Genomic DNA, 15,135 nt, shown 5'->3' on the forward strand with positions numbered 1-15,135 from the left:
ATATAGGTTGTGTAATAATAAAATTGTGGGTAAATGCAAGTGTTTGTGCCATAATATTCTAACTTGTAAACCAGGGTATAAAATGAGGGCTATGATAAAAAAGTCATTATTTCCTCTTTGGAAGTGTTAATTGGATTTAAATGGTAAGTTGTTAAATGATATTTCTTTCATTAAATGTTTCAGGGATCGCAGGGATGAAAGGGACCGTGAGAGAGGCTCAGGTGACCGCCATGATGATGAATCTGAGAGTAGCAGCCGGAGCAGCAGTCGAAGAGACGATGACTGGAGGAGGAGTAGCCGTGATAGGGAGGGAAGGAGCCGAGATAGTGGAAGCAGTAGCAGAAGGGATAGGGATCGAGACAGGGACAGAGATCGTGATAGGGACAGAGATCGAGACAGAGACAGAGGGAGGGATCGTGATCGGGACAGGGATAGAGATCGTGATAGGGACAGAAGTTGGAGGAGAAGAGATGATGATGGGGGTAGAAGTCCTGACAGTTATGGTCGGTCAAGGTGAGATACTGGCATTAATATATCTTGTGCTTCTTTTATTTATCACAGTTTGCTGCTGAATTTGCTTTTTTGTTTTTGTAATAGATGTTACATTTAGTACTGATAACGAGGTATCCAATTTGAGATATCAACACCCTGAAAGTGCCACAGTAATCCTTGTTAATTTGGTTAAGTACACATTCCCCTATTTGGGTTAAGGTAACTGTGCCAATGGAACATCATGCTAAAGTGTAGTAATGTGGAACATGAATTGTCAGGATTGAGGATTCTATGTATTATCTGTTATCTAGAGATATCGACAGCCTGAAAGTGCAAAAAAATATGTACTCACTGTATGACTAATTCTAAAGTGCAATGATATTTTTTTGCATGCTCTGTATTGCAATTGTATTTTTTTTTAATTGTACTGAATTGAACCCTTTCGACAGAGTAATGAACATCATGATGCAGTGGGTTTTCATCTTAAAATTGCATAGGTTTTTGTGATACATTATTTTTTTTATTTTGGTTTGCGTAGAAGAGTGATGAATGCTCATTTTTATCTGCCAGAATAAAAAAATGTGAACTGAATTTATTCATGTATGGATGGGTGTACAAGTTTTTGAAATTGTATGTTTCAGAAGTAGTTATGGTTATCATAATTTTGATAATCATTACTTCAGAGATGTGTATTTAGTTCCCATGGAACTGTATGTACAAAAATGGACACTTTAGAAAAAGATGATGAAAGCAGCAGATTTCAGTGCTCCTCATGAACACATCACCAATTAAGAAAATGGCTTTCTGAAATTATTGTAAGAAGACAATTTGCAGCTTCTTTTAACCACTTTTGATTGCCTTGGTTCAGTGACTATGATGGGCGAAGGAGTAGCAGCAGAGGGCCTGGATCTAGGTCCTCGAATTATGATGGAGAGCCACATACCAACCAAATACCAAACAACACCATCATGGTGCGTGGACTGGCACAGCATATGACTGAAAATGATGTAAGTACTCTTAATTTTGATTTCTTGGTGGTGCTTTGGGAAATTTTAAGCTTTTTAGGCTTATGATAGGTTTCTGGAAGTGCACAGGAGTTGTGAATTGTAAATGCTGTGATTTTGATTTTGTTTCAAGATAACATGGCAGAGATAGAGCATCAATCATACTGAAAATACGGAAATTATTCTGGGATTTGTGGCTAAAAAATGAAAGAAATAGTTTCAGAAAATTGTTCGTCTTTCTTAGGGAGTTGTGCCATTGCTCTGTTCCATACTAGTCTATATTCCTTAACATTTTCAGAGTCCATAAAAGCTACCAGATGGTTTTATGGGTTGAATTGTTGAAAAACGTATGATATTCTTATGTCGTTGACAAACTACCATGCTGAAGTGGTTCTGATTCTTATGAGAAAAATACATTTTAAGGCTTTGCAAGAGAGTCTGATGTTGTTGATCCATCGGCTGAAAGAAATTCAGCCCCATGGCAATAAAGAAATGCACCATAATCTGTGAAAGCTGATGTAGTTTTGACCCTCCAATTTGATTTCCTGAACTAATGCAAATTTCATTAATGTATCATCTGATTTTTTTTTCCGTCAATCTTCATAATAAAGAGCTTCAAGAATAAATAAGAAATGGTGAACTTCCTTAATCATTGCACTGCCACTTTTCATTCATCTCTGAGACACCATATCTAAAAATTATTTCTTGGAAGGCTTTCAATGGCCAATGTTCATGAAGTGGGGAGAGACAAGGAGTGGGATAAGTGATTGATGTTTTAAACAATATTCCCATTTGGCAGAATTAGAAGTCCTATTTGAAATAGCCAATTGTAGTAAAAATGCTTTAATAGTTAATGCATCATTAGGTTAAAATAAGATTTTACATTAAATCAATTAATGTAGAAAAGAAGTCCAATATTAATCAATTTAATTGTTTGAATAATTCGCTTAAATTTAGATGGTTAGATGTATTACATGTAAATGTTTGATGCATGGATTGGGGTGTATTAAAATACTCTCTAAGGTTGTCTGCTCTCTTTTTAGTAAGAATGTTGTCATGTTGTTATTGTGAGTTTCAAATAAATTACCATTTAAGGTTTTCTATATGCTAAAATAATTAAATTTTATCTCTGTCATTTTATAATGGCATCATTGATGATTGTCAGTTTCTGTGGCATTTTGTGAAAAAAAATTGTAGCGTACCTTTAAAAAAAAAAACAACACATCCCTGGGTTTTGGCTCACTAGACTTTGTGTCACCTTTGCCAAATTTCCTCGTAAAGATTACTTGAAATAAAATGGTAATTCAGGAAGTACTTTCTTTCATGTATATAAACAAACTTGTTGGTCTGTTGATACCACAGTTTTTTGTTATCTCTAGTCTCATTGTTTATTTGGTCTCCTAGGAACAGCATCACTTTTGTCAAACATATTTAATTCAGTTTTTTACAGTCTATGATTACTCAAAATGATTATTCCTTTTTTATTACCATGTATGAAAATTTATGTATGGTTGATTACTCCCAAGTTGAAAATCTTGCATTTTTAATAAGTGTGTACATGTGTATGAAAATGCTCAATGAGTGATATCTCTCTCTGAGGATGCCAGTAAGCATAAGACATTTTTTGATTAACCCTTTTTAACTACTTACTACAGCAGATGTTTTTAACTCTCGACTGAAATAAAATATCATTTGAAGTCATTTTGAGATATTTATGATTAGAATAACCTCTACGTTGAAATCATTTTGTTATTCATTCATCTAAGTATGATGGATTCATGTATTGGTAAAGCAAATAAATTGTTTGCTCACATTTCAGATTTTACAAGATGTGTTGCAATGTGGACTCATTCCCAAGGAAATCCGGCTGATGAGAAGAAAAGATACAGGTAATGATTGGGAAAAGTTAATACTTCGAAGCTCAGCAACTATATATGATACTGTTTGTTTCTCTTTGAATGCCCACCACCCTTTTTCTCCAAATCTTTAATGCTCACTGGCTCACTATAATTAGGCCTGCCCCTGTATCCTAGTCCAACATTATTTTTTAATATTGTAACTCATGGAATTAGGGATTGGATGAATTTTCTCTTGAATCATTCATAGTCAATGGGGGTAATTATGTGCTCTGTCATTGAGTTTGCCTCTAGGGCATGTAAAAAGTTTTTGAAAGCATTGACTCTTGTATAGCAAAGACATTTTATTGGACTATTTGGGAATGATTTTGTATCTGAATTTAAAAGGCATAGGAAGGTAGAGGCAGCCAGGAAACATGCTCTTGTACATTTTTTCCATCAAGTGCTGATTTTGCCACTTACTAAACACAACTGGATACTTTTTCCAGCCTGCCTGTACCTTCTTGTCTAATGTAATTTTTTTCTCTTGTATAACATGAAAAGTGCATTATTTTTGTAACCTAATTGCATTCATACTCAGAGCCTCTCAGGACAAAAATCATTATCAGACATTTTTGTTACCATCTTGATTTTTATTTCCTATATAACCTCCCATCTAAGTGTTATTTGAAGTCAGTGAGCAATGAGGGGACACATAAAAAAAAGCATTTTGGAGGAGTGGTGAAATTTTTTTCTTTGTCTTTTGTTGTACTGTGGTTGTTTGGCGACAGCGGCTGTTGATGAAATGGTGAGTTGGAATGAAGAGGTGTTGGGGTGGGTCAGGGAAATATATAAAAAAAGACATTGTGGGAGTGGTGGTGTGTATGTGGTTTTAAGCCACGGCTGGGAGCCGAATGATAATTAACGCACGGTTGTGTTATTGTTGATCCATCCGTGTAGGTGCGTCGAGAGGCTTTGCTTTCGTCGAGTTTAACGTCCTCCAGGAAGCCACTCAGTGGATGGAGATGAAACAGGTATCACTCAGGTCTATCCTCACTTGGAGACACACACTCGCAGGCACAAGCAAGCGAGCCGCATCTACCACCTCCTCTTCCTCGTGCTTCTTCTGCCCCCTCAACCCTCCCCTCCCACTCGGGGGGGAGGGATGTGGGGGGGCCACTGGTGGGGCCTTGGCAAGCTCCCACGTCTGCTTGCCCACAGCCCCCCCCACCTCAAGGTGTCATGCTGCGAGTGTGTGTTGAGCGTGAGTTGTGAGCACCCCCCAGGGTGCCACACCACATCGGGTTTGGTTTCCTCTCCCCAATTTAATTCCTTCCTGCCCGGCAGCCTTTTCTCTCCACCCCTGTGCCGCCTCGGGATTCATTTCCTCCTCCACCACCACCACCACCACCAGTGGCAAGTGCACCCTTACACATTTAGTCTTTGGATTTTAAGCATTAGAATTGTAAATTTAAGTTTCTTGCTTGTGGTGTCCTCGTTGTATTTGTACTTCCATTTAGGTGTAGGAGCACATTTTTCTTTCAGTTTTGTGTGTTGCTCTGGTTTTTAAGATAGATGAATATCAATCATCTATTGGATTAATATTTAGTAACATTTCCAGTTAGGTCGAGTGCCCATCATTTTATTTTGAGGGGTTCAAATGTAATAGTTTTTAAAATATAGGCCTGTGAGGAAATCGTACAAATACAAAATATCTTCTATGGAAGTGTTTACTTGCACACACTGTCAAGAATTATGCTATTCAAGAGTTTATAATTTAAATCAAATGTTTCATATTCATTAGGCATTATATCCGAAGTCCTATGATTTTCCACTATTATTAAAATTGAAATATCTTGAAAGACACTTAATGGTAATTTTAGGAGGAGATGAGGCCTTCTGCTATTTAGTATTCATATTTCAGCCAACCTTAGTGTTTTATCAGACATGTTATTCTTTTCCCTTAATTCATGATCGCCATGTAATAGTGGAATTTAGCTAGTGATATGTGTTGAAGTGGATCATTATATAATCTAAATGGGATGGTGGGGTTTGGAAATAGTTTGTTGCCATTGATGGAAGTGAGAAAAAATTATGTGACCAGTTTAAAAATCAGCTATTTTACCAGTTACCCACAGAAGTACAAAAAGGCTGAATGGGTGATCAAGTATAGAATATGTGAATATCCATTGGTTAGCAGGGATAGGCAGCGCGTCAATCTCTGAACTGTTAGCTTTTTCTTGTGGACAGTATATTTCTTTGCCTGGGGTAAGTTATTAAAATAATAATTGATTTTGGCATACTGCCTAAAGTTCAAGCTTGTGGTTGTGCAATCTAGGAAAATAGGATTGATTGCTCTTTCTGTTATTGTTAGGGTTTTTGCATGGTATTTTAAGTCCTTTGGGAATGGCACTTATTGGCAGGTCATGCTTTCTGTTAACCAGAGATCCTAAAAGCCTAAATTTTAATATCTTATGGCATAACATAATTTATGTTACTCGTGAATTAGAGTTAATTTTCCTCAGTAATCATTCTAATAGGCATTTCTCAGGGCATAATATGAGTTACCTTCCATGATTGTTTGGACATGTGCAGAATTTCCATTCTTTGCTTTGATTGGTGAAGGTCATATTTTGGGTGTTCATGTGAAGCGACTTCAAATTATTGCATAAGTTATTCACCTTTCCCCAGTATTTCATTTCAGTTGTTTAAAAGGCGATTTGTAAATTCCAGCCAGTATTTTTTCAGTCTGATGTCACCTGATGCATGTTGATTAGCGTTACTAGAGATGTATACGTATTTATGAGTTTTAATATTTTACCTGTTATACTAAGCAATTTTTGAATTTTCATCATTAGTTGGTTTTATTCGAAGCACACACAAATTTATCAAAGATAGGAGAATAAGCATAAAGATTAAGAATTAATGAAAGAGTAAATAATGCCTTACGATTTCTTAATGCGATTACAGCTGGAGAAGGTTTTAAGTGTTACAAGAAATACATTCATAGGTAAATTAGTACCATTAGCAAGCCTGTTAGTAAAAATAAATTTAAATCATTTACAAGTAGTGTAATGTGGCAAATTGAATTTCATTAAGAAATGCCTTTTTTGACTGTTAAATGCTATAGCGAATATGGCCAAATTAATGGATTGAAAGCATTTGGAGATAAAAAGAATTTAACTTCTGAGATAGTTGGTAAGGGTTGCTTTACCATATTGAGTAAGTCTTAAGTGGTAATGCACTTTTATAAGTTAGTATCCTTTTCTCAACTGTCAAATAGAAGTATCTTAAAATTTTAAAGCATTCCAAAAATTTGCATCCAATTATTGCTATATCTCATTTATTGTATGAAGTTAGTGATGGCCTGTCAATCCCTGTGAGGGTCCCATCCCTGTTGCATACATGCATGGATGGAACGATCCTACCTTTCAGAAGTTGTGACAGTGACCAATTGATATTGCTGGGGTGCCAAATTAGGAGAATTGGTGCATAATACATGAGGCTTTTTTATGTATTTGACTGAGCCTTTAATATCATGCCAAATTACTTCTATTCCACTCTCATGTACGTTTGTAGATATTCAAGGGTTGGCATTTATTGGGTAAATTTGATAGTTTTATTGTTCTCTTCAAGCTTTTTTATATTTTTTAACGTCTGTTATGCGAAATGGTGAAAATATTGCTGATGTAATTTCCTTAGCCCCGCTTAATTTAGTCGAATGGCTTTTTAATGACTTCATAGCCTATGCATGGCATAAATTTGTTCTGTCAAGTTAATCAGCAGTCAAGGATAATATGAGACAATTCGCGATAAATTCTTAAGACAAGCATGTTAGCATTGCTTTTTAGTGCATTTCAGCAGCTAAGATACTGTCCCAAATGAATACATAACATGCCTGTAGCATAAAGTATCGTAATTAATGTATTTAGTTTTGAATGATGTAGAATAGCAAGTGCTGTGCATATGTAAAACTGTTCATTCTGTGCCCAGGTAAAATCTATTTTTTTAATTGTGCATCCCAGTAGTCTCGTGGAGTGGAATTGAAAGCATAATTACCTTAATAGTATGCATACTAATGTAATCTCAATATTAGTATTTGATCTCTTTGCAACTTGAATTCATCAGGAATAGTATTCTGTTTTGTTGGAGCTCATAGGGAACTAATGTGAACTCCTCCGTTTGTAATAAAACCAGTTGATTCAGAGTAACTGAGGCTTTCCGTTTCCAGAACATCTAAGCATATATGCTTCGATGATTTATATATATAATGATAGTTTTATTTCAGTTCTGTGCATTTCCAGCATTTTCCTTTGGGTTTCTGTGTAATATATTAGGTATTTGGGATCGACTTCTTGGCAGTAATTCTTTTGCTATTTCATATAAATTGTTGGTGCAAGCAAGTGCTTGCCAATATGCTGCTTATCTCAGACGCTATGACCTTAGAGTAAAGAGCACACAAGAAAGTCTCTTCATAGATTTGCATTTTTCCTTAATTTACGAGGTCTGTTCAATAAGTATCACACCTGCTGTGTTTTTTAAAAAATTATTTATTCATGAATATCTAATTTGTCCCCTTTAAAGTAATCCCCATTAGAAATAATACACTTGGGTTTTTTCCACTCCTTGAAGCATTTCAAAAAATTTTATGATCTTGTTCAGCTCCTCCTTCGATACAGTCTTTATCTCGTCTATGATAGCATAGCGTCGTCCTTTCATGGGCCTCTTCAGTTTCATGAACAAGAAAAGTCACTGGGGGCCAGATCTGGGGAATACGGTGGCTGAGGTATCATTAGTGTTGTTTTTGGCCACACAACGATGTGTGAGCAGGGGTGTTGTCATGGTGCAAAAGCCAATATTTGTTCTTCCACATCCGGGCATTTGTGGCGAATTGCTTCGTGCAAATTGCGCATAACTTGCAGGTAATATTTCTTGTATACTGTTCTACCCTGTGGCAAGAACTCATGACGCATTACTCCCCTGCAATTGAAGAAAATTGTAAGCAAAACTTCCAAATTCGACCAAATTTGGTGCACTTTTTTCGGTCTTGGCTCGTGCTTCTCCTTCCATTGGGATGATTGAGCTTTAGCTTCCACGTCATAACCATAAACCCATTGTTCGCCACGTCACCCCCTGAAGCAAATTTAGGTCGTAGACTGAGTCATTAGCAATGTTAATGCATTGCAGTTTTTGGTCAAAACTGAGCAGTTTTTGTACGAATTTCGTGGCAACCTGTGTCATGCCCTAATCAATGGTAAAAATCAAATGGCACGAGCCAATCTATATTTTTAGGTCCTCTGCAACTTCTCTAATGGTAATTAGATGATTGGCCAATACTATTTTCTTCACTTCATCAATGTTTTCGTCTGTCATTGACTCGCTCGGGCATCAGGCACGTCCTTCGTCGTTCACATCTTCTCGGCCCTCTTGAGAACATTTTGTAGCACTGACAAACGTTGATTCGGTCCAAGGTAGCTTCTCTATATGCCACAGTCAACATTCGGAATGTGCCCGTGTACCTAATTTTGTGTTTTACACAAAATTTGATAAAGATTCTTTGGTCCAATTTTTGGAATAGGCAAAAATCGAAGACAAGCCAAAACATATCTCAGTGAAACAGCTGTCAAAAATTAACGGGACATTCAAAATGGCCAAACTTTTTGGCATAAGGGAGCAACATCAGTACGGTACATAATGCCATAAAAATATCAAATATACGTTACCTGCAGAAAATCAAAATTCACGACAGTTTTTGGACAGACCTCGTATGCTTACATATGTGGTGTACTAACCTAGCTTCACTTTCTTTAATGGTTTTTCGACAGACCTCGTATGCTTACATATGTGGTGTACTAACCTAGCTTCTCTTTCTGGTGGGCATAATTCCCTCCTTCCTTCGATCCCTAACATGCATTTGCTCAGGTTTAGCTTTTCTAGCTAACATTCCATACCCTTAAATTCCATTAAACTTTAATTTAAATTGTTCCATATCATAGTTCTGGTTCCTCCTCAGTCAATTCATTCACTATCATCATTACTGAAGAGTTTATGAGATTCCACCTAATTTCATTTTTTATTAACATGGCAAAATATTTTGTAATTGCGATGGAATGATTTTATATTTTAGAAATGGTGTAGAAGGAATTTAATGTTCCCTATGTAATAGTTTCGAAGTGGTTACCTCAATCTGTAAAATTTCTTTGCCAGGTGTTATTTGAATCTTACTGAGGCATTTTTATGCAAACATATGAGATGCATCAAATCCTGTATCCTAGCCTTAACATTTGCACTATTTCATAATCATTTGATGGTATGGTTATCAGTTTGTATTGAAAATTAAACCTATAAGAAGTAATATCAAGGCTTATATAATTAATATTTTTCCTCAAATTGACATGCGTGGAAATTAGAAGTCTTACTTAAATATGTTTATTTGTTGGCTTAGCGCTTGTATGGAAATTGCTAATGACAATGTATGGGTATAAAGAAGTATTATCTGTTCATATGTCAATTTATATATTCTTCATCCCTTCTTTACATTTATAAAATTGTAAGTTAACTGATACTCATGTTTTCAAATAGTTTTTTACCTTCGATCCAATGAAATTTAATGAAAATGGATGGCTGGGCATTTGAGTAGCTCTTCAAGTAGGTACTTAACCTGCAGAACAGTTCAGCTGTAACAATGAATAGTTCTTTTATAAGCTCAGTAATACTGATTTAATTATAAAATTTTCTCTCCTTAAAATGGGTCTCATCTTCATGTTTATTATTTCCATAAATTGATATCATTTAGGAAACTTTGGCTCAAAATGTCTTAAGATTTAAGGTGGAATGTCAAATTAAATTACATAGCAATATCTTGGCACTGAATCATCTTTATGTATGCATGTAAGGATAAGGGTCAGTTTAGTTATTGAAATGTAGTAATACACATTGCATAAGAGTGTGAAGTTGGGAACTCGCATCTGAGTGTTATCATTGGGCAGCTCTTATTATGCTCTGGTGCCAATAGCTATCCTCCTCCTGTGAGGATCATCCTGTATGACAGTATAGGCAGTTAAAAAATAATCCTGGGTGGTAGGCAAGGAAACAAGACATATTCTAATAGAGGGGAAAGTAGGCAGTCACAAGTTATTTCTTGGCAACTTTAAGTGTGATTAGATTTTAATTAAATGAAGAATACAAGGTATCTTTCCGCTGTCTTTTATTCATGTACAACCAGTTTCAATGCTTAAGCGTCATCATCAGGTACAGTGTGATTAGTTTTTGTTGTGAGGTAGGATTAGGCAGAGCTAGTGAGAGTTTTGTTGCACATCACAGGCACTAGCTTGAACGTAGTTGGTCTTGGCATGAATTTATTTAAATTAATTTTTAGTTTTATTATCATATTATTGTTTTATCATGACTCTTTGTTGTTGCAGTTAATTAGAAATCATTAAGTTAAGGCATCATGACCATTCAAAGACACCATATCTTTATGATTTACTTACATGAATGAAATTTGTGTAAATATGTTAACCTAATTTTTTAGAGATAAGGGTGAATCATGTATGTGAAATTGTGTCATCTTGCCCGTGGCAATGAAAAAGATAAAATTTTCTTAGAATTTGCTATTGGTGGTGGTAGGTTGATTATTTCAACTCCTGTTGCTTGTGGCATAGGTATACCCATTTTCAATTTCTCTTTGTACTTATTTTATTTGAACTTAAATTACTACTCGCATTAATGGCATTTGCTCTGGTAGAACCCCCCATTCTTGCATAATATTTTGAATCTTATTTAAATATCTTGTCACCTGTACTTTGGATAGGTTTGTTTGCTAAGCAGCTGAAATTAGTCATCATGACATAGTTTTCCTGTTTCTTTCCTGCCTTTTGAATGAGGCAGCGTTGCTGTGTTTTTACTAAATACCTGTTCTCCAAAAGATTTAATATAAATGGATCATTTCCCTGTCAATTGTTTTTTGACAATATTCTTTGTTTCAAGGAGACATTTCTATTAAAATTTGACATGGCTCACATTGTACTTTGACGCTGAATTATATTTTGTCTTAATAAATTTAGAATTCAATTAATGGCCTTGTTTTCAAAAATCTTAATTGGAGGTTAACTAGAAGTCTGCTTTCCTTGCTTTTACATATGCATGCCTTTTATATATGTAATTTACAATCACTTAAAAGTTTTCTGTATCACTGATAAAGTAACTGGTATCATAAAAAGTAAAAGAAACCAGCTGCATAAACTTATTCAGTAAGCCTGCAAGCACTCATTGATCAAGAAAATTATTCGTAAATTCCCTTTTCAGTGCAATTCCTAGTTCAGGGCTTCCTGAATGATTTTTTGGGTGCCAGATCACCTCTGGCATCCTTTGCTCAACTTTCTTCTCAAATTGCTGATTTCCATTACCCCACATTAATGGGTTGTCAAAAAAATGATTGCTTGCAACTTATAACAATTTAATGTTAATGAAAGCTCTTGATGGAAGGCTTTCTTCCTATCCAAAGAACTGATTTGCGTGTCATGTAAAAGGAAAATAAAGGAAACGTCGGGTTCTCTTGAATGCCCCTGTTTTCAAGTAGTTCCATTTTTTATGTGCATTTGATTCTGGGACTTTGAATCCCCCTCCTGCGGGGATTGGCTACTTGGCTTGCCCCTCATAACATCCCGAAAACCTTAGGTTTTTCCCCCTCCCTTTCCCCGAGCAAAGTGGGGCAGAAGGGGGGGAAAGGGCTGAGATAGTCATATTTTTTATGGATGTGAACGTGGAGGAACAACCTTGGTCATTCCTACCAAGCCCTCAGCAGGAGAGAGATATTCTAAGTGTACTCCAATCAGCAAGCTTCGACGATCTTCCTTCCTTGCCAGTTCCTCCTGCCTGGAGTCTTGCTCAGCTTTGTTGGAGCAGTTTCTAATTCCTCTTTTTTTGCTTGATCTTTTTGTAGGGAGTGTTGATGCTGCAGGATAAGTACCGAGCAATAATGCAATACTGTATACCCAGAGAAGGTATGGGTGATAGAGGTTCTTCTAGTGCAAATCAAGACTGGTACTGCGTGAAGGTAAATGCGTATTGTCTTTCATCTGGCCACTGTAGTCCGTTTTATTTTTTGTAATTTTGTCATTCACCATCTGACATTTTTTAAGGCTTTCAGAGTGAATGTTATAATTTGTGTTTGTACAATATTTTACCACCTTGTGGTGGAATAAAATTTTAGAAATAAAGTTTCTGCTAGTGAGATGAGTTTTGCTTTAGTGATTGGCACGATATTCTTTTGGCACATTACTTACACTTTCAGGTATTTTTGATGTTGGTATCTCATGTGGGAAGGTCTAGTAATAATTCCAACTGGTTGAATATAGTAATATAATAATTTAATTTTCTGTTGTTGTAAGTTGCTTCAGTTTCAGCTCATTCAAATGTACAGTTCCTGATGTTATTTTCCCTGAACCTATTTAATAAATGCCATATCATGTGATGCAAACATCTTAGAAGAATTTCTGGATTAATTAAAAAACAAATGGATTGTGCATTGTAATGTTTGACTAGGGAAAATTTAATTTGGTAATTTTGTTAGTTGGTCCTGTGAGAAAGTATTTGATTAATAGCCAAAAACTTTCATATCATTCATATTTCGATAATTGGAAATCAAAACTGTTTCATTTATCCATTATCATTGTGAAGGTCATTTTAGTTATAGGTGGTGGGTGGTCTTTTTTTCAATGTAGTGATAAGTGATGTTTTTAAAGCAAAATTTACTGCATCATAGACAAAATTATGCAAAATACAATCCTTTGGCAATGGAATGTGGCATGTGGTTATTAAATTCTTTTCTGCATTAAATGCCCTCTTGCAACTTTTAAATTATGTGGTTACGTATTTCCTAGGCCCAGAAGGCCATTCTTAACTGTATAATGAATGGAATAAATGGCCACTGTTAAGAATGGCTTTTTAAAGCAACTTCTGTAGGTATATTTTTCCTACCTAAATATTTTTGAATGCATATCAATGAGTGTTCCTTTCCTACCTAAATATTTTTGAATGCATATCAATGAGTGTTCCTCTTAGGATTTCATTTTTTATGTTAAAGTAAGTGTTGTGCAAATGAAGTGTTGCTGTGCAGGTTTTTTTTGAGCTGACAACTCATTGGGATTTTTCCTTAAGCATGTGACTTGAGTGATTTAAGTTTAATTGCCATGTCTCAAATTTGACTTATTTTCGCAAATCCACAGTGCGTTGCTCATAACTTCAAGAGGAGGGATACTTGCTTTCGTTGCCAAGCATCAAGGCAGGAGTCAGAGCATGGTGGTGAAGGTAGTGATGAAGTTAGTCCTCACCCAACTCACAGTAAGTTCAAGTACCTTGCAATGGTATACATGTTTGCTATTATTGCCTTTTAGCCTAGTGGAGTTAGATTTTTTGATAGGTTTGCCATGCTTATAAAGCCTGCAAAATATAAGCATGGTAACAGAAAAAAATTGTAAGTAAGATGCGTGGTAATGTTGAGTGGTAATGCACTCATATTTCTTGCTTATAACTCAAATAAATTAATGGTATTCCCGAAATATTTTTAGATAAAACAATTCCAAACACCTGATCATGTATATCAGGTTTGTAAAGGTAGCTTGAAGATTGAATTCCCAATGTGCATGGCTATAGCCTACTCTATTTACATATCTTCAAAATTAGTGTTAATATCATGGTACCTCAACCCAAACCTCAGTTATTGTTAAATCATTTAATAATGAAGGCTGGGAAGACATGTTTTGAATGGCAACTTGGTGCTTTCTTATGATGAATGGGATCATGCACCACTCAGAGTTCTGAAGAAAGAATACCCTACCACCTTCTGAAGTGAGCACTAATAAAACCATGATCAGCATGTCTGGTTATATATTGAAATGCCTCTTGGTATAGAGATATCTTACTTTTTGGCTACAAGAAAATGTTCAGCTTTCATTTCTGGGAATACATTGTGATAGTTGTTGCAAACTAGAATTACATATTATGAAGTTATTAATGGCATTGATGAAAGCAGTATAGCGTTCATGTGGCCTAATTTACACATTATAAATATTTTTATTGACGCATAAATTGGTGAACCTCGTGGGAATATTTGAAACAGCGGATACCTTATGTCTGGTCAGTGTGCGCTTAGCCTTATCATACATGGTGTAGCTGCTTTTGTCCTATCTAGGGAAATTATGGACACTTTTCAAAAAAGTCATTGCAAAAATTAGTCAGGACTGTGTCCTTCACAACATTGCCTAATCCTGTAATGAAATACTTTTTCACTGCAGCGGTTTTGTTGAGGCGGCTGGATGTACTTTCAACTGAAGATTCGGTCCTGGGTGCACTGCAGACATTCTCCTCAAGGCCAATAAGAAGCATAAGAATTGGAAGAGATTCCCTCACAAACACATCCAGGGGTGTCTGTTATGTGGAAATGAACAGTGTCACGGATGCTATGTATTTGCACAATGCCCTTGCTGCCAACCCTCCAGTGATTGATGGGAAGAAAGGTATGTATCTTAGACATTTTTCTTATCAAGAGATATAATAGACCATGTTAGACAAGTGTATAACATGACTGCATGCTAACTCAACCCTCAAGATGCTGTGTTTTGTAAACTCTGTTGCCATCCTTGAGCAAACTAAGATGATAAGTTAGGAGTCACAGGGGCACAGGGATCACCAGTTATTTTTGGAGGGCAGAAAAGGCTGGAAGGAAGTTGCTCTAAAAATTCTCTTAAAAATTGTACTGGATAAATGATACAGGCACACGAGTGTATCATTTGGAAGCCTGT

The 15,135-nt window shown here is 35.9% G+C and overlaps 1 protein-coding gene across 1 annotated transcript in view; it reads left to right on the forward strand.

The window, feature by feature from the left end:
- The window catches only part of LOC139696147 (RNA-binding protein 5-like), a 41,846-nt gene that overhangs the window by 8,479 nt on the left and 18,232 nt on the right, over positions 1–15,135 (forward strand). The window contains exons 4-10 of the mRNA XM_071594755.1: positions 184–513; positions 1,361–1,499; positions 3,316–3,385; positions 4,292–4,365; positions 12,276–12,389; positions 13,561–13,675; positions 14,629–14,850. Of these exons, the coding sequence (XP_071450856.1) occupies positions 184–513; positions 1,361–1,499; positions 3,316–3,385; positions 4,292–4,365; positions 12,276–12,389; positions 13,561–13,675; positions 14,629–14,850 (1,064 nt within the window). The remainder of the gene's footprint in view (positions 1–183; positions 514–1,360; positions 1,500–3,315; positions 3,386–4,291; positions 4,366–12,275; positions 12,390–13,560; positions 13,676–14,628; positions 14,851–15,135) is intronic.

The sequence above is a fragment of the Hetaerina americana genome, unplaced genomic scaffold (assembly GCF_022747635.1).
Source record: "Hetaerina americana unplaced genomic scaffold, ioHetAmer1.1.p SCAF_7, whole genome shotgun sequence".
NCBI lineage: Eukaryota > Metazoa > Arthropoda > Insecta > Odonata > Calopterygidae > Hetaerina > Hetaerina americana.